This window comes from Mugil cephalus, chromosome 9 (genome assembly GCF_022458985.1).
Source record: "Mugil cephalus isolate CIBA_MC_2020 chromosome 9, CIBA_Mcephalus_1.1, whole genome shotgun sequence".
Taxonomy (NCBI): Eukaryota; Metazoa; Chordata; class Actinopteri; order Mugiliformes; family Mugilidae; genus Mugil; species Mugil cephalus.
In genome coordinates this window covers 6,823,522-6,842,047 of record NC_061778.1, presented here as the reverse complement: position 1 = coordinate 6,842,047, position 18,526 = coordinate 6,823,522, and the positions used below count along the sequence as shown (strand labels likewise).

The 18,526-nt window shown below is 42.5% G+C and overlaps 2 protein-coding genes across 2 annotated transcripts; both read left to right on the top strand.

Annotated features, from left to right (window-relative positions):
• Nucleotides 1-1,284: 1,284 nt before the first annotated feature.
• On the top strand, nt 1,285-4,547 carry n4bp2l2 (NEDD4 binding protein 2-like 2). Its single transcript, XM_047593268.1, has 6 exons — nt 1,285-1,392; nt 1,801-2,819; nt 2,916-3,040; nt 3,376-3,464; nt 3,562-3,638; nt 3,739-4,547. Exons 1-6 carry the CDS (start codon nt 1,384-1,386, stop codon nt 3,884-3,886), a joined length of 1,467 nt encoding a protein of 488 aa, XP_047449224.1. The 5' UTR covers nt 1,285-1,383; the 3' UTR covers nt 3,887-4,547.
• A 6,027-nt stretch (nt 4,548-10,574) lies between these two features.
• trmt9b (tRNA methyltransferase 9B) lies at nt 10,575-18,314 on the top strand. Its single transcript, XM_047593247.1, has 4 exons — nt 10,575-10,722; nt 14,935-15,128; nt 15,233-15,406; nt 16,347-18,314. The coding sequence occupies exons 2-4, from the start codon at nt 14,972-14,974 to the stop codon at nt 17,297-17,299; spliced, it is 1,284 nt and encodes a 427-aa protein (XP_047449203.1). The 5' UTR covers nt 10,575-10,722; nt 14,935-14,971; the 3' UTR covers nt 17,300-18,314.
• Nucleotides 18,315-18,526: the final 212 nt, after the last annotated feature.

Genomic DNA, 18,526 nt, shown 5'->3' with positions numbered 1-18,526 from the left:
TACTGTTTTAAATATGAGTAATTGTTTTTGTGCTGTTTGTGTCTGTCGTTGTTTTATAGCATAGTGGCATACTGAAGGCAACAATGGAAACCACTTAAAAGGTTGCTAATTAGTAAGATAAGATAGTACTTTATTGATCCCCGTTGGGGAAATTCAAATGTTACAGCAGCAAAACAGTGACCAGAAAGAAATTAAATAGGACAACAACATGAAACAGGACAACAGGCAACAAAAAGTACAGCACACAAAGTGACAGCAGTTGTGGATAAAGTGACAGTGTAGGTATTCTACATATGAGCTCGGTGAGGTCAGAGCTGTGTGCTGTTCACACTGCTGTTGCACAGTCTGATGGCAGTGGGCACAAAGGAGCGTCTGAAGCATTTAGTTCTGCACCGGGGTGGGATGATCCGCTGGCTGAATGAGCTGCCCATCAGCCACAGCTCGTCGTGCAGAGGTGAGAGGGATTGTCCAATATTGCACAGATTTTGTCCTTCACCCTCCTCTCAGCAAAGTTTCTAAGCAGTCCAAGTGCAATCCCACCACTGAGTGGGCGTTCCTCACAAGTTTATTGATTCTGTTGAACTCACCAGTCTTTGCCCCGCCCCACCAGAACACCACATCAGAGAAGAGCTGCTGGCCACCATAGACTGGTAGAAGGTTTTGAGGTGTCTACTACAGACACCAAACGACCTGTAGAGGGCGTCTTTATTATGAGACCAGTCCAGTTTATTGTTGATGTGGACTCCAAGGTACTTGTACGAGTCCACAATTTCCACCTCTTCATCCTGGATGGTGACTGGGACAAGTCTCCTCCAGTTCCTCCTATAGTCCACCACCACCCCCTTAGTCTTGCTGATGTTGAGTTGTAACAAAAGTGTAGTAACTAACACATGTTTAGATTTATTGACAGGCAGACCGTTTTCCATATGTGTTAAATCAGTCAAAAAATTTTAATGTTGGTGTAACAGCAATTTATTTGCCTTAAAATTATATTGTTTTTCCCGATGTGTTGTAATTTGGTATAAATTATGTTGTGAGATCCTTCAATATAATGCAGGAAAAAAGTTCACGTAAACTAAATCCTAATTTGAATAGTTAGTAGCTTAATAAAATCACACATTTTGGCAAAACGGAAGTATTAGATTTAAGTTGATCATACAGTTGTAACTCAAACCGGCCACTTAGTGTATTTTGTCCACATTTTGTAGTTCCCCATCTCGCACTGCAGTGGCGCTGACGGACTCACTAACCTGTTCGTCTGCCGTAAATAATGAAACGAAGAAGAATAAAGGCACTTCCGTAAACACAAGGCGACAGCGATGTTTAAAAATTCTCACCTGGGTTCATTAATATCACTTTTGTCCTTTCATTTATGTACTTTGAATGTGTACGGTAAGCTTCCATTACAGACGACATTAACAGCACGCCTTTACGTTGAAGACTTTAGTTATTTATTAATTTTATTTACTCTTTTATTTGTTGTTTTCCGTATAACGCGTGGGGCGACACGTTAGCTCATAGATGACCGTTAGCTGTCGGCAAAGATTTAATTTGATTGTAACACTGTAAATGTGTTACGAAACCGTTTTATAAATGCAGATACACATATTAATGGTAATGTAAGGTGACTGTGGTACCAACACGTGCATACTAATATACTAACTCCGATTAACCGGAGATTAGATTACATTCAACGTTATTGTATGTAGTACGGCTGCATATACGATAAAATAGTTTCTTAAAGTTGATATTTCCTTGGCTGCCCAATTTAATAACTGTTCTGTTTCCCCCCCCACGCAGATGTCTCTCACTGAATCCTCCTGTACGACCTCTAATGCCACAGAAAAGCTGTGTGTGGGTGAAAGTACAGAAGATTGTAAAGATGACTCTGCTGACAAGAATACCAACTGTGTGAGTAATGGCTGCAGTAGTCAGGACAGAGGTGTGAGGGAGCGTGTGTTAAAAGAAGTGGGAATCACAAGCACTGCTTTCATAGGCCCAGCATTTCCTCCACAAACAGCCCCGGTGAAGTCAGACATTGACGACTCGCTGAGTGAGTTTTACAAAGAGCTTGAGCGGATCGATACACCTGATGGTGCTAATGGTAACCCAGGGAAACAAGATACGGGCTTCGTCCAACAACGCAGACCTCCTAACAAATCTACCAGCAAAGAGACTCAGGATGTTCCAGGGGAGAAAATTGTCAACACGAGAAACAGTGAAGGGACTCAGTCATCGTGGCCTCATTGGTATCAAAATGAACCGTACTACTCGAGAAGACAGAGGCCAGGCCCGGAGCTCAGCTCTGCTAATGCTGTTTCTAACCAGTGGCATTATCCTCCACCACCACTGAACAGGCCCCCGAATCCCAGATTCCACAGACCACCGTTCCCTCACAGACCACCCCTATCTGCGTTCCCAAATCCACAAATCCCGCCACCACCTATGAATCCTACCTCGAATCATCCGGGCTTGACAAACCAGTATCAAGACGAGTCGCATTTTCCAACATTTCCTAGGTTCCCACCTCCGAATGTAGCCAGTCACCCCTCTCGGGACTTTCGTGGCGATCTGCCTCATCACTTGGACAGGGACTATCGGGACTTCAGCTATACTCCACACTCAGATAACCTAAACAGGATGTCTAGTGACAGAAACGGTGAATGGTCTCAGTTAGATCAAGATTTTGAGCCAGAAAATGACGTGTGGGAACGACGACATCACTGCGATCCCTGTGATGATCGTCATGCATACCCTTCATCCCTGGTGCTGATCCTCATGAGGGGTTTACCCGGATCTGGGAAATCAACACTGGCCAAGTAAATCTTATTATAATATTGAGTTCCATAAATTTATTTTGCGTCCATCTGTGCGTGCATGTTGTATAAACAACACTTTGGTATTGTTTGTCACAGGGAGCTGCTGTCCACTGGTCCTAGTGGCATCATTTTGAGCACAGATGACTACTTCGCACAGAAAAATGACTACCGCTATGACCCAGGCCTTCTTGGAGCCGCACACGAATGGAACCAGAGCAGAGGTGCGGTCTGATTAAATGCATGTTCATGTTCAGTGATTGATGTCATGAAATACAGTTTCCATTTTGACATATTTTCAGGGTATAGCTTTGTTTAAGTTATTAAAGGGGACTGTAGTTGTTGATGTGTGTGCCCTGCAGGCGAATAAAGTTTTAGAAATATGCTCTGAAGAGACTTTAATATTGTTATTAAAAAGTGAATGTAAAATAGTTGCACATCTCAAACTCATTGGAAGTTTAATTTTTTGCAATTGCACTGAGAATATTTTACTGTTGAAGCACAAGCTCTTCTGGTAACATACATCTGTATTTTCTTGTAATACTATATTCTCTCTCAGCTAAAGATGCTCTGCACGACGGATGTTCTCCCATTATTATTGATAACACAAACCTCCAAGCCTGGGAAATGAAGCCGTATGTCAGAATGGTTAGTGATGATGTCCAATGTCAATATGTATTATATTTTTTAGTGTTTCAGACCACCTCCGTAGCTCCTAATAATAAATGTCCAATTTATGCAACAGGCTTTGGAGAGAGGATACAAAGTGGAGTTTTGTGAACCTGACACCAGATGGAAATTTGATCCTTATGAGCTGGAAAAGTAGGATTTCTTAATTATCATGTTATTATAGGATTAGAAGACTACTTCTTCACATTTCATACCCTAACACAGCCACTCTGATCTGTTTCCCCCCATCCAGGAGGAACAAACAGGGTGTTCCTCAGGAGAAGATTGCGCAGATGCTGGATCGCTTTTCATTTCCCATATCTGTGGACATTGTAATGAATTCACCAGACCCACCTCACGTGAGCCAGAGACGTCGACCGAACGATTTCACAGCCAGATAGTTTACCTTTAAGATCAGCCCTTTTCTACTGATGTTGACTTTTGTTAGCAGCTATTTTTACATAATTTTTAATAAATCACTTTGTATATTTGTTAATACAGAAGAAATATATTTTTCTTAAACAGAATAGTTTGGCTTGTGTAATATCTTTTTTTTTTTTATAAGACTGATATTTCAAACTGTTCTGCACAATTTGGAGCAACGTGAAAATCAAAAAGGTTGCCCTCATCTGCCTCGTGTCTTAACTGATTGCAGTTGGTTGTTAAAATAGTTTATGCGTTCCCAAAATAAACTCCAGCTCTGTTCTGGTTAACCGCGAGATCACCAGATTGTCTTCTTTCTTTTTTTTTATTTTCTTCAAAAGAAGGAGTCGATTCCTGGCGACAGCGAGGCGTGCCAAAAAAAATGTTTTTCCATTTAGATTCTAGGAAGTTCCAAATGTCTTCCACGCATTTAATTTAGCTGAACGTTAATGAATGATGAATGATTCTCCTCATTTAGTTCGTGACCTCTGTGCTCAGGGTTTTGTTTCATGACGTATACATACAGAGGTGAAGAGTATTCTTTTATGACAAATGCATGGATGCTGTTGTGTTTTTATTGTCCTGTTCTTTTTTAGGAAAACCATTGTCTGTCATTAAAGTGAAAGAATAGCTTTGTAAGACTGTTCCTGGTTTATTTAAATTAACAGATTACAAAGTTTAAAGACAATCAGTCATCCAACACCTGCTGTAATTCTACTGTTCATACTCCCGTTAAGAGACCCTCCTCCTTAGCAGTTTTGAATGTTTGTAATGGAAGACTAATTCCATGGTTGTCGAAGTGTATGAGACAGAGATGTCTGGCAGTCTTTAACATTTTGAGTGTTTCTCTGTTTGCTTCCAGTGGAACAATTATGATAAAAATTTAAATCTAAACCTTTCTCCAGATGCTCCATATTCACACACAGTCCTAAGACATGCCAGTTAAATATTAAGTGTGTTTGGTTGTGTATTTCTGTGTTAGCCATGTGATGGACTGACCTCCAATAATGACATCTGATACGAGGTCTATTCCCTCATAAGCCTCTATAGGGCTTCAACATACAGTAATTGATGGGTGGACAGATCCCACTTACAGTGAAATTAGTAGATACAGAAGCAGTGATTACAACCAGGAAAACCTGCAAGTGGATCCTTGACCAATGGAAAAATAGTATCCTGTAAGGAATGGACTCAAGTTTGAAAGTAATTGAAGTATTTTGTTGCTGTCAGTGATTTTCTCTTGAAACATTTGGCCGAAGCAGACTGACCTCTGCGGTTGCAGCAAATTACAGTGGGGAAACACTGTATAGAGACCTTGTTATAGTAAAAAAAACTCTGACCTTGAGCTGAGTAACAGCGAGTGTGGAGAGGCCATTGTCTGATAACATTCATTACTGTGTCTCACAGGAAATCACTTTTTCCCTTTCTATTCCCCGTGGTGTTCATTAAAGCGGCACAAGGAGGTGAAGCATTGTTGACTGTATGGTTTGTTTCCAATCAGTGGCGTGTCGAGAGTCAGAATTTTTGTTGCTCTTCCTCCGGAGTGTTTTTCCTTAAACGCGTCTCCGTTTGCGGCGGCTGAAACGGCCCTGTTAATTGTGCCGTGTCTGAGGGAAGACACGCAAACGGTTTATTCGGGACAAGACAATGATTTTCTGCAGGGCCTCGAGTGACACTGCTGCGCGTTTAAAAATAGCACGCCGACAATTGGATGCAACAAACGCGACGCTGTTTGTGCTGGGTCTGGTGAAAGAGAAAGATGAGCAATGCATGATTAGAGTGCCAACAAAGGGGAGCAGACAAAACAGGAACGTCTCACTGTTACAGCTCAGGCGGCAGCGCCGGTTTGGTGAAGCAAATATCCACATTTAGAGGCTGTCTGTGCATGATAGTGAGGGTTCTTCTTCTTCACAATGGTTTTCTTTTTATAATTGAGCTCAGTGTGGATTCTGAAATCCCCCCCCTCGCCCCCCTGGGCGCAGTATTTTTGCAGGGTTCCTGACTGCTGCTCCCCAACCCAGTTTATTGCAATTCATTTTTTATTTATGGTGTTTCCATTATTTTCAGACGTCGCACAGATTTCAGCCGTGCTTTCATCTTGGACGATTGTTTTTTCTTTGCAGTCGTCCATTTGGTTTGGAAAATGCTTCACTGGTCCAGAACCTGTCCCTGCTTAATCAGACTGTTTGTTACTGAGGTAACTCATTAAATGAAAACGTGAGTGGCACCAGGAAATGATTTTGTGTATCGCGGCGCACCTAGGCTGGCTGCCACGCTGCTGTGTTGTCTGCAGCTTCCTGTCTTTCCTCTGGAGGTTTATTAACACAGCTCCGACCTTGATAAAAGCTCAAGCGCCCCGGCTCTCTTTTTAAATGCTCGTTGCGCAGTTCTGTGAAAACAGTTTCAAAGTGAAATTTGAGCCTTCGTGCCACGTTAGGAATAGCGAACCCTGGCACGGATGAAATCGTTGCTTTAATTTGGACGTGCTGCAGGACAGGGTGCAGATTCTGGTGCCAGCCACCGGAGCACAATCAAATATTTTATCAGCTGACTGATTAGACACAGGGAGGGTCGAATAATGGTCCGCTAAGGTCGGCTTGTCAAGTGACTCATTTTAATGCTGGCAGAAACAAACTTGGCCAAAAGAAGCGACCCTTGAGACACAACATCATGTGATTTCTTTTTCAACACTGTCTCCCAGGACTTGCAAGGCACGACCGTCTGACTGGGTCCAGGTCATTCGTCACGGATTCTCTCAAAGAAAGGAAATGAACGTAAACAATTTGCGTGAATGAATCATAATCGCAAGGGATGATTCAATAAAATCAACAAGGTTTTGAGGGATGCCTGGATAGAAGAGAGACTCTCCAGTGCCACATGCAGGGCTCGTCTCAGTATATTTGACGCAGAGCAAAATCATTTCTCTACAAACCGAGAGCGACATTATATTCTCAGCAGGGAACAGGGCGGCAGCTGCGGGCGATAGCTTTAAATTAAAAGCGCTGACCTTTGAAGTCCAGCGAGCCTGGATAAAGCTCCAATCCGTCCGTGAGCAGGAGAACACTCCGACGGCACAGGAAACAGCTCATTTCCTCAGATAAACAAGCTCATTCTGCTTTAGCACGATCTTTTTTTAGACCACCTGCACGCACGTGTTATCACTGGAACTTGACTTCTGCTTCGGGTCTGGCCGTAATGAAAATAAGGGAGCATCTGTACAATCCAATCTTTGCAGAGTTCATTCGCGGGGGCAAGCCTTCCGTCTGTGACCTTCTGCGAGCGTGCTTGTGCAATCAGCACTGTTAGTACTTTTTGCACTGTTTGCGTCATTTGCATAAGCGTGCACACTTCAGTCCCTTGTATTGTCTGCGTATGGCCCTGTGTCTTCATGTAGCACCATGGTCTAGGACGGAGGAACCTCTAGTAGACCTCTAGTAGCACCTGCTACATGGGATTACCTGCAGAAAACTTTAAAGTTAAAGGAACTAATCACCCTTGGATCTTTGAAAAACATTTGAGCCAGTCCTGTTGTTTTTATTCTTCCATGCGTTTTATTTGTGTTGTGTGAGTTGCTCTCTGGTCTTAATTGTCGCAAACTTTCCTAGGCTGCTGTCTTGGCCAGGCTTCCCTTGGAAAAGAGGTCTTTTTTTTTTTTTTATCCCAATGGGATCAACCTGGTTAAATAAAGGCAAATAATTAAATAACTATGTGCTGCACGTGGTGGAAATGACAATAAAAAACTATTTGACCTTTGACCTCTGAAAAAGAATTTGTGTGATGGACATACAGAGGATTTCAGGTTAGATTAAAACTCTCATGTGCTGATCACAGGGATATATGTGACATTATTTCCGTCTCTAAGGAACATTTGCAGCTGTATAAGAATAAAAACCATCCAAGCTGAGGGCTGCTAGGAGTCCTTGAAACACAAACAATATGTAAGATGAAGCCCGGCTACTAAGTGAATGTATAATTTAGTGGATTTATTGCAGACATGGAACGGAAACCTCATCCACGAGGACACGTGGGTTTTCATTGTCTCACCCCCATTTGTCCATTTGCCAGACAACGCAAACGCGTCCGCGCTTTGTACATCCCAGGTACAAAGGTGCTTGTGATTCTAATGTGATGACGCCTGCAGCAGGAAGGAGCTTGTGTGCTTTGAATGATGATGATGATATGAGACAGCTTGATGAGGGCTTTGTGCTCCCTCGTTGGCAGGGATGAAGCACAAATACGTTAGTGCCATTAACTGTGTTAGAGACAGAAAAGGACAGACGCAATCAGAGCCGACACCCACATGGGTAGAGGAGGACAACAAAAACTGGATCTGACAGGCTAATGTGTGGATAATGGGGCAGAGCTCAAAGCCTTTCTTTTTGATTTCTTTTTTTAATGCTGCTCCATTTCATATCTACGCTAAGTGGAAAATCAGGATAAAGAGAAAAACACTAACGGAAACTTTACCATCCTTTTTCTTTAACGATTTCAAAGGCTTCAAAATCATTTTTAACTATTAAATAACTCACACAAGTGGCTAAAAACCAATAGGTCTAATAGCTATCATTACCAAAATGTATTTTTCCTGTAACTTATTGTCAGGCTCTGGGTCAATGTAATTCAATGTGTTTATTGTTGTAAACCGGGGTTTAAGTTAGAAGCCATTAATCCTGAAGGGGATGAAGCATGAATCTCTCACGAGCCTCCAGTTACAGTTCACGTTGTTTGTTGTGGTTGTCACGTGACGCTTACAGCCAATCACAGCCATCTGCTGTGACCGCACAGCGTGTCATCTTTTTTACACACCAGCGAGCGAGCGGATGAATCAAGACCACCGCAATGAGACCGGATGTCGGATCACGCCTTCCTTCAAAATAAAATATATATGCATTTCCAAATGACAAATAAATATGACACTTGACATAACTAACTATAACTAGAGTGGATAGCACTTCCTATAATACATTTAATTAGTTTAATAAGTGAAAAGTTGAAAACACAACCTTTCTCTTACCTCACCTGGGTTCCTTTTATTACACTAAATACATGTAATTTGATCTGCCACTGTTGCTATGCAATTGGCCAAGCAACCATCACCTTGGACACTGTTTTACTTTTGTAAATATGTTCATAATGCTACATCCGTAAATTTTCTTGATTACACTGTTTATTGTACTAGATAATGTATATATATATATTTTATTTTAATCTCATCTTATTTTATCCTTGTGTTTACAGTGTTTACTAACTACTGTGACAAAGTAATTTCCCTCGTGGATCATTAAAGTCTGTCTAAGTCTATCTCTAAATCTAAACGCAAAGGTTAAAAGTAGATTTAGCTCAGATTTAATATGCTGGTGGGTAAATAGACTAAGACCCGTGGTCATGGGACATTCAGATGTATATCATCCACTGATGTTCCTAGTGAAATCCTCCCCACCAGTCTAGTAGAACTGAAGAAGCTGCTTGGAGAAGTGGTAAACCGTCTAACGGGTCCAGCTGCCCTTGTTTCAGCATTCTTAAACACTAAAATACCATTCGCCAAATTAAGGGTGGACAAGAGCAATAAACATTTTGACTCCACATTAGGGAAATGGTGTAATAATGAGGTCTTAAATTAATTAGACAAGCAGGCACTAAAGCAGAACCTCCTCTAAATGTAGTCACAGTAAAGCCCGAGAAAACAGTAAAGCCTGAGAAAACCATAAATATCTCCTGGGGAAAAAAAAGGGCTATAGGTCAGAGACATGCACTACAATGTTCATGACTTTAAGTTTAAAGGTCTTTAAATTCATCTAGTGAAACTAGTGTGAAACCAGAAATTACACCTAATTTGATGTATTTGATATATTTAATCAAACATTGTATTAAAGATAAACCCACCGTTATATCTGTCAGCACTGACCTGAGTAACTGTTCATGTAACTCTGTGAATGCAAACCTGTACACAAGCAATGTCTACATATATAGTGTACTAGACAGGTAGTCAGGTGTCACTCAGTTAAGCTGACAGTGTGGACACTTATTTCGCGGCTGGTACTGAATACTCTGTTATCCAACTTACTCATGTTAATGCGTTTGCTACATCCATCATTGTTATTACCATTAGCTTTGTTTCATTTTTGTCTTTTGTTCCCCTTTGAGTACGGGGTTATTGTCGCAGTTGTATTTGTGTCCTTGTTAAACAGAAACTCAATAAATAAAACATTGGGGGAAAAAAACGAATCCATACTTTTTTTTGTTTGTTTTAGAATCAATTTTTTATATATGAATGAATGAATAAATTAGTGAATGAATGAATGAAAGCCTATTTGAACACAAAATAAAAGAAAAAAGCAAACGACAAAAATCATACGACAAAACTTAACACATTTTTATGTTCAAAAGGAAGAGTATTTATATATGACATATAACATTGTATAACTATAACATATATATCTATGTTTGTGACGCAATTTGGGAATATTTCTATTTGTCCCACCTTCTCTTCATCGCATTCAGAGATGCTTTTATTTTGAAAGGCCGCGCCGGAAGTCTTGCCCTCCCTCGTTCTACCTTGCAGGTGTGGAGCTCAACCTGCCGTGGATTTGATGCCGTCCTGCGGTCAGTTCGCTCCCGGCGGTCATCGCAGTCACGGAGCCGCTCTCTCCTTCCATGTCCCCGATATCTTCGTCGGTGGTGGCGCCGCGTCGAGCCGCTTCCTCCGGCCCCGATGACAGGTCTCCCATTTAGACCCGAGAGGGAAGTTTACCTCCGGCGACCTGCGGGTAGAGTCGAGGCGGACAACTGCTCGGTGCTGGGTTACACGTTTACGGTAAGTCTTGTATTTTGTGCATAAGCGTGGAAAATATTGGGGGGGAATACGTGCAGATAATATCGACAAAATAATAGCAGTCATTGCATTTGCATGAATTGGGTTTTAGCTCATTAAATATATTTAGAATTATCACCCTTTGTCTTTATGTGTACCTGCTAGAATACATTTAAGAAACTTTGATGGAACTTAAAGTCCACACGCAGCACAATCTGGCTCCCTATAATTAAAATACACGTGGTAACGAAATGATTTGTAATTAAAAGCTGAGGTGATTGTACTTCTGAGATTAATTTGCGCTTTTTTGCTCTTGGCTCTGCATCTATTACCTGTTAACGTAATTATTTACTGCACATTTTCATTAACAGTGAGAGGAGTGTAGCTGGGAAAAACCTCTAGACCTCTCACCACATGTTGACTCATTAACTGCTGGCTGATTTGATGGATAAATCCTTTTTTTTTTCCTCCCCCCGCTGTGGCTCCACAATCACATCAGACAGGTCTGAGCTTTCAACAGGGTTTGTTTAAAGTCACATATGTGCAGCATAATAAAGGAAAATTGTTTTCAGCTGCTGATTTAGCAAAGGATCAAATATATCTCTTTACTGAACTAAATGCTATTTTCTTATGGGAGCTTCATGCCCCACTAAAAATAAATCTATGACCGGTTTCACCTTTACCCACTGGATGCCCTACCCCTCAGATATAGCCAGGTCCGTGTGCCAGACGTTGCCTCCGTCCCCTGATTTAATTTTAGTTCCCATTGTCAGTCAGAGGCAGTGCTCGCTCTGAGCCTCCCCAGCTGCTGGTTGCATAATGTCAGCTGAGGACTACCACAGTTTAGCAGGCAGAGGGTGGCGGGGAAACTCGGCACAGACAATAACAGAACCAGGCCAGATTACAGTGTTACATAAGGGATGCTTTACTTCCACTTGCCCGGTATGATGCAGATGATAGTCCAGAAATAGGTCTCACTTGAAGGATGCACAAACAGAGGAGCCTGTTAATGCGCTGTGGGGGATACGGTTCGGCTCATTGTGAGGGGATGCATTTGCATTTGGCGTAGCACAGGTCAGCCCGTGTTGCTAATATCCTGTGATAAATCTTCCCGGCGCACAGTGGGCTGCAGGGCCACGTTACAGTCAAGGACGTATCGGTTTAATGTCTTTTTAAAGAAAGGTGGACGATAGCCTTCTGCCCACTTAACCTCATCTGCAAAGTGCACGGACACATTATGTGGGCCATTAGGTTACGCGCTGCCCTGGGAATGTCTTCCCAGATAAACTTAGAACAGACTAGATGTGGATGTTAGTTGACTTTAAAATGCAGCGTTCAACATGAAGTGGATTGTAATTAGATCTTTGGAGACTTGAGATATACGTGGGAACCTTCCTCACATTGCTGCTGGGATATATAAGTCGTGTTTAATTTGCACGTGCTCATTGATTTTGCCTCATGATGGCAGAAGCACACGCCGATCGAGGCATAACATTATGACCGCTGACAGGAAAAGTGACCAACAGTGACCATCTGGTGACGATACAACCAGACAGTTGTGTGGATGTTACTTGGACGTGTACAAACCACCTAAACCAGACCAGGCCCCCCCACCCCATTTAGGAACAACTCAAAAAACAAACATGAAAAACAGCACAAGGTGTTGACCTGGCCTCCAAATTCATTAGATCCCAAACTGATGAAGGATCTGTGGAATGATCCACAGAGGCCTAGACAATATTAGGAAGATGGTCGTAATGTTATACCTGATCAGTGTATAATGCCTGGGTTAACGCTGAAATCCTTTTTCACCAATCTCTCTAATATTGTGCACTGAAAATAAACTCATTTAATAATGGTGCCTTGTTTAATATCACAGTTAATAAACCTATTCCTGGCCTTTGCTGAAAAAAAGACATTATTTGCTGTTATCAAATTGAAACATTTCATTTCTTAATCGGTTGAGTTCTTCAGAAGTTAAGTTGGACGTTTGTGGTTTAAGATCAGAATATACAAGCAGATGAGATTAAATAAACTTTCTCTCAGTTTGATCTAATTTCTTTTCTGGCTAAACAACGGATGCCATGCTGCCAGAGAGCAGTTGATTAATTTATCCTGTAGAAGTTTTTTTTTTTTTTTTTTTGATAAATGCAGCTCTTAAAAGTCCAATTAAGTTTCCAATAGTGTGATTAATTTCTTCTGCTTTGCAAACAAATGCAGTTTGTACGAGCTCTTAAACATCCCCTTGTGATGGAGACGGCGTTGTGTGTGTGTGTTTGTGTTTGCTTTGCCTTTGATAAACCACAAGATAATAATCATTTCAAACTGCATATCTAAACATTTTGCCTACAACAACATCAGTGTGATCCTAACTATACACTCATATCGTACTTGAACGGAGCTGCAGCAGCACTGCAGGAGGAGCTGTGGACTGCATCCTAATAAACTGGGATGACTGCAGAGGGAGCGGTGAAAAATACAAACATCACAATTATATAATCCCTGAACTGTACAGTTGTGTCTAAAATACTAAGCGCATCTCTGAACTTAATGTTTAAATGATGTATGTTTGGGGACGGCGGAATCGTTGTTTGCTTTGTGCATGTAATGATTCTCCTCTCTCTCTACCTGGACGACCTTAAGCTGAAGCATATGAGCTGGGTTCAGGTTGAGGTTTCTTCCTGATTAAAGGAGTTTTTCCTTAACAGCGTTGTCTCAGTGACTGAGCCTGAGGTCTGAGTTTCAGGGTCTGGGTTCGGTAAAGCCTCTTGAGACAGTTTTGATTGTCACTGATGTTATACACCGATCAGACATAACTTTACGACAAGGTCTCCCTTGTGCCTCCAAATCAGTTATGACTCATCAGAGGATGGACATGGGCCTTCTGAGGGTTGTTAGTGGGGGGCCTTTGGGTCCTGTGGTTGAGGAGAGGGACCTCTGTGGATCATCCCACAGATCCTTGATCAGTTTGGGAACCAATGAATTTGGAGGCCAGGTCAAGACCTTGTGCTGTTTTTAATGTTTTTTGAGTTGTTCCTGAACCTGTGTCAGGCTGTAAGGAGTGTCATTGCTATGGGGTGGGGGTGCCTGGTGTGAACTAGGTGGGTGGTACAACAGTTTCCCAGCAGAACATTGAATTGTCACAAGATGGTCAATGATATTAATATCTCCTGTCCTATAATGTTGAGGCTGATTGATGTATAAGTAAAACTGAATTGAAATCAGTCTTTAAATACAACCTCCAGAGAAAAACTGTGCTAAGTTCTCTAAGATGTGTCCTCATTGTACGTGCTAAGTCACTAAGACCAAATGTTTAATACAGCACTGTGGAAGTACTATGTGTTGTATAGACTAGTACATATGCAGATGAAAGGGCTGTAGAAATACTTTTCTATAGCTGTAACTCCGTCAGTAACATTCAGAAACAGTGTAACCAGACAGAAAAGTGTAAACACAGACCAGCCATCCATTTTCTGGTAAATTTAAAGCCTTTCCCAGAATCAGTGGGGGTCATCTCAGGTGAGAGTGAGTCGTGGAAAAAGAGCTAATGCTGAAATCTCATGTTTGGTTGTGATACTGAGAGAAAGAAATGTAACAACGCATAAAGCCCAGCGGCAGCCTAGTGCCTCCTTACGGAGTGTAAAATAGCCAAGGAAAGATGTTATTAAGACATGACGGATGTTTTTCCTTTGGCACCATGTTGCCGACAAAAATGATTCATGTGTCGACCTTCTTTATTATGCTTTTGAGTTGCAGGAAAAACTATACGACGCAGCTGCTGTGGAGATGAAGCCGCTGAGCACTCCCGACTCCATAGTTCATTTATAGTCATTTTTTTTTTGTTTACAGTTACAGATGAATGATGACAAATTAGTCCTGATGACTTGTATTCATAGTGCTTAACCTCGGCGTGTCCTCCTGGAGGAGCCCACGGTGGATGTGAGCAGTCTTGCAGCTGGTGTTTAAAGTACAAAGAAAAAAAAAGGGTTTGGCATTAAATTACCTTTGCTGCTGCCTGACGGACGTTTGAGAGTGTCTGCTGATTGAGGCCTCCAGCTGACCTTGTTAGATCTTAACAAGCATGTAGAGAAGAACACCACTGAGTTGTTCCCATTCAGGGTTTTTTATATATATATTATCTCTCAAAGGAAATTGAGTAACCATTTGATGGATCTGTAATGTGAAAATAAGCAGAGATTATTCTCCTCCCTGCAGACATGAAGCTGTGAGGCATGAGGCAGCCTGGACGAGCATGATGGAGGAGGCTGCCAGTCAGCTCGAGCGAGACCACGTGCACAGCGTCTACGACAAGATTGCTCCATATTTCAACGACAGCCGCTATAAAGCCTGGCCGAAGGTACGGCAGTTCCTGCTGGACCTGCAGCCCGGGAGCATCATCGCCGACGTCGGTGGGTGTCGCGTTAATCTTGATAATCGCTTGAATGTGTAGCATAATATGCATCACTGACATTTTAGGCCGTGACGTCGTATCTGACCGCCTTGTCCTTGGCAGGCTGTGGCAATGGCAAGTACCTCCACATCAACAAGGACGTGTTCAAGCTGGGGTGCGATGTTTGTCGCCCCCTGGTGGACTATGCTTGGAGCCAAGGACACGAGGTCCAGATGTGTGACGGGCTGCATCTGCCTTACAGAGACGGCTGCTTCGACGCTGTGCTCTCTATTGCAGGTGATGGACACACTACCATCACTAAAGTCACTTTCAAATGCACAAGCTCCAACAGTAGCTGGCTGGGCGGTATAGACCAAAGATTTATAGTATCAGTATTTTTCTGACGGTATCACAGTATCTTTTTCATGCAACATATAATTACATGTTCACAATGTGCTCTGAAACAAAATCCAGCTTGGAGATTAAAAATAAGAAAGAAAAAAGAATTAAATGTTACCAAGATGAGATGAAAAACGAGTATCAATTATGGTTTGATTTATTTTTACATATTTCTTCATATTTAAACTGTTATGTCTGTAATGTCAATAGCAGTATGACCCACTACCATAACAACTGTTGTTATAGTCTGCGTGCAACATTTTTGTTTCTCATTCATAAAATGCTAAAATCAGCGTCATTTTTGAGGACAGCTTTAGCCGGAGGACACGTCACCCAACGTGCGGACTGTCCCCAGAAATCAGGAACGTCTGGTCACCCTAAGAAACAAACAAACAACGACACGGCACCAAGTTCTTCGGTGTCTTCATGGTCTCCTTCTTCTGCCGCTTAATTTTTCTGACTTTTCCATCTTCACCACTCCTCACCAAGCCCCATGCGTGTACCAGTATTCGGTATGAACCGGTATAGCCCCCCAGGCCTATAGCTGACACTCTCTTCAAACTGAGCAAATTCATACAATGATGAACATCACTTTACCATGAATTTGTGTTGCCTGGCGAACACCGTGAAATAATTTATGCATCAAAAGAGTCAAAAGAATCCAATTAGGCGGAAAGACGACAGCAGACACCCACACTGTTCATTTATCTTGCGTGGCACACACACAGTGTACATGTTATGGTTTGTTCACTGATAATGTGACACAAGCTCTTAGTGTAATAAATGGCGCTGCACCATCCTACGTGATTCTGAAACATTATTGTTTTTTTTTTTACAGTCATTCATCATTTGTCCACCAAAGAGCGGCGTATTCGAGCAATAAAGGAGATGGCTCGCACCTTGCGAGTGGGCGGACGCATCATGATCTACGTCTGGGCCATGGAGCAGAAGCGTCGTAAATTCGAGAAACAGGACATCTTCGTTCCCTGGAACCCCAATCCTCATTTGCCCCCCGACTTCGGCAGAGAGCACGTCAAACCCAGAAGGAGAGCCACAGCACAGAGCGTGAGCGAAGCCATAGACAACGCCGAAAAGCACAGGAAGGTTAGAAGCACATCCTCCGTGGCGGACGAAGAGGATCTGACTCACAACATCCCGCAGCAGAGGACGCAGAGACTGTGGTTCTTCTCCAGGTCCCTTGACTCTGTGTTCGACTTTGGAAGCTTATCCATCTCCCGGTCGTCCTCCAGAGACTTGAGCACTTTATCTTCACCCACTGCTGAAAGCGGAGAGAGCAAGAGCAGCCAGCGCGGAAGAGGACGAGGCCTCATCAAGCAGGTCTCGAGCTTCTTTTCCCCGCCGTCCGTGATCGGATCGGAAGAGGACGTGTTCGACTGCGTCGCCGACCTGAGCAAAGGACACGACGACCCTGGGGGACACGACAACAACAACGGCACGGAGAAACGCGGCGTCTCGTTATCTTTAGCCCAGGAGTGTGGCTCTGTGGCTCTGCCGGATCTGGTCTCCTTGCAGGGGGAGCACCTGAAGCAGCATGGAGAGGAAAGTGGAGGAGGGCGGCAGGGGGAAGAGCAGCGGGAAAGCACACAGAGTCCTCAGGGGAGCGAAGGGCAGGCGGAAGGCTCCTGTCTGAGGTACTATCACGTCTTCAGGGAGGGGGAGCTGGCGGAGCTGATAGAGCATCACGTGGAAGAGCTTCACGTCACACAGACTTACTTTGATCACGCCAACTGGTGTGTGGTGGCAGAGAAAGTTCAGTTATGGAAGATTTGATTTTAACTTCAGTTTACTTTGCGTCGCTGCTGCCTCAAGTTTTAGCACTGACTCACACATTTGATGAGGTTACAGTTAAATTACCCCACTGCTATTACAGCTCCCTACTCAACTGTTTAGAAAGTTTTATTTATTTATTTAAATCTTAGTAGCTGTGGGACAGTCTTTGTGTCAGACAGCAATATTTTAAAAAGGCATTACTGTAATATTTTCAGCACAGAGGATGGAAGTTGTGGTACAATTATAAAGTATTTATTCTATTTGAAGCCAACAAGCAGTATCTTCATGTGTCCTCTTTTAGCGTATGTTTGTTTTTATTGTAAAACCACAGCCAGCACCAGTGCTGCTGATTTTAACACGTATATTTCTGCAAGGAAGACATTCTGAAATGCACTGTTTTTTAAATTTTTTTATTTAGGCTTTAAATGTTAGCCAGAGAGGAACTAGTGAGCCGACAGTATACTCTTCCATCTTCTGTGTTTCGTTTCGATGCACTGATTTTGATGGAGGATTCTCGCTTTCTTCGCATCTGCCTGTCATTCGTAATCTGTCATTAGGTAGAACTCAAAGTCGTGCAGAATATCTTCCAACACGTTTGTGCCATTCTCTTGTTTTTCAAAGATCACGTCGCCGCTGTGTGTGTGCGCGTGCACGTGCTTGATGTTGTTATTTGAAATAGATGCGATATTGTGTAACGAGCTGATCATGCCACCAGTCAGTGTGTTTCAGCCGATCAACTGCCTCATATACTGTGAACAATGAACATTGCACTGTACCATGAACACGTCGCTGCTTGATGTCAGTGAATGACATATAAAATAGGTGAAACTTGAAACATACTGGTCATCTGTTGACGCTTGTGCCGACAGCGGTGCATATTCTTATCAGTACAGTATGTGTGGACCAACTGTGTTTGTTCTGAAGTGACGCTGGTACCTTGATGTCTTATGTGAACTGATGTAAATACTTGGAATTAGTTTTTTTTTTTCCTTATTAAACGTTTTTTTGTTCATGAGTGGTGTTGTGCTGTCTTTACTGTTTATTAGCTGGTAAATCAACGTCCAGACAAGACCACGATGTGTACAGTTTGGTATTATTTTTACCAGCTTATATTTACATTTACTACTTAGGAGAACAATACGGTATCTGGAAGGGGTAAACTGCAAGCTAAATGTCTTCTTAAATCAGGGGGCTTCAACATTTTTCAGGCCAAGGAGCCTCAAACTG

Coding starts and splice junctions, on each gene's coding strand:
- n4bp2l2 (XM_047593268.1), top strand. Junction 3,465..3,561: donor TGAAGCCGTATGTCAGAATG/GTTAGTGATGAT, acceptor TTTATGCAACAG/GCTTTGGAGAGAGGATACAA. Junction 3,639..3,738: donor GATCCTTATGAGCTGGAAAA/GTAGGATTTCTT, acceptor CCCCCCATCCAG/GAGGAACAAACAGGGTGTTC.
- trmt9b (XM_047593247.1), top strand. CDS start 14,972: ATGATGGAGGAGGCTGCCAGTCAGCTCGAGCGAGACCACGTGCACAGC. Junction 15,129..15,232: donor GAGCATCATCGCCGACGTCG/GTGGGTGTCGCG, acceptor TGTCCTTGGCAG/GCTGTGGCAATGGCAAGTAC. Junction 15,407..16,346: donor CGCTGTGCTCTCTATTGCAG/GTGATGGACACA, acceptor TTTTTTTTACAG/TCATTCATCATTTGTCCACC.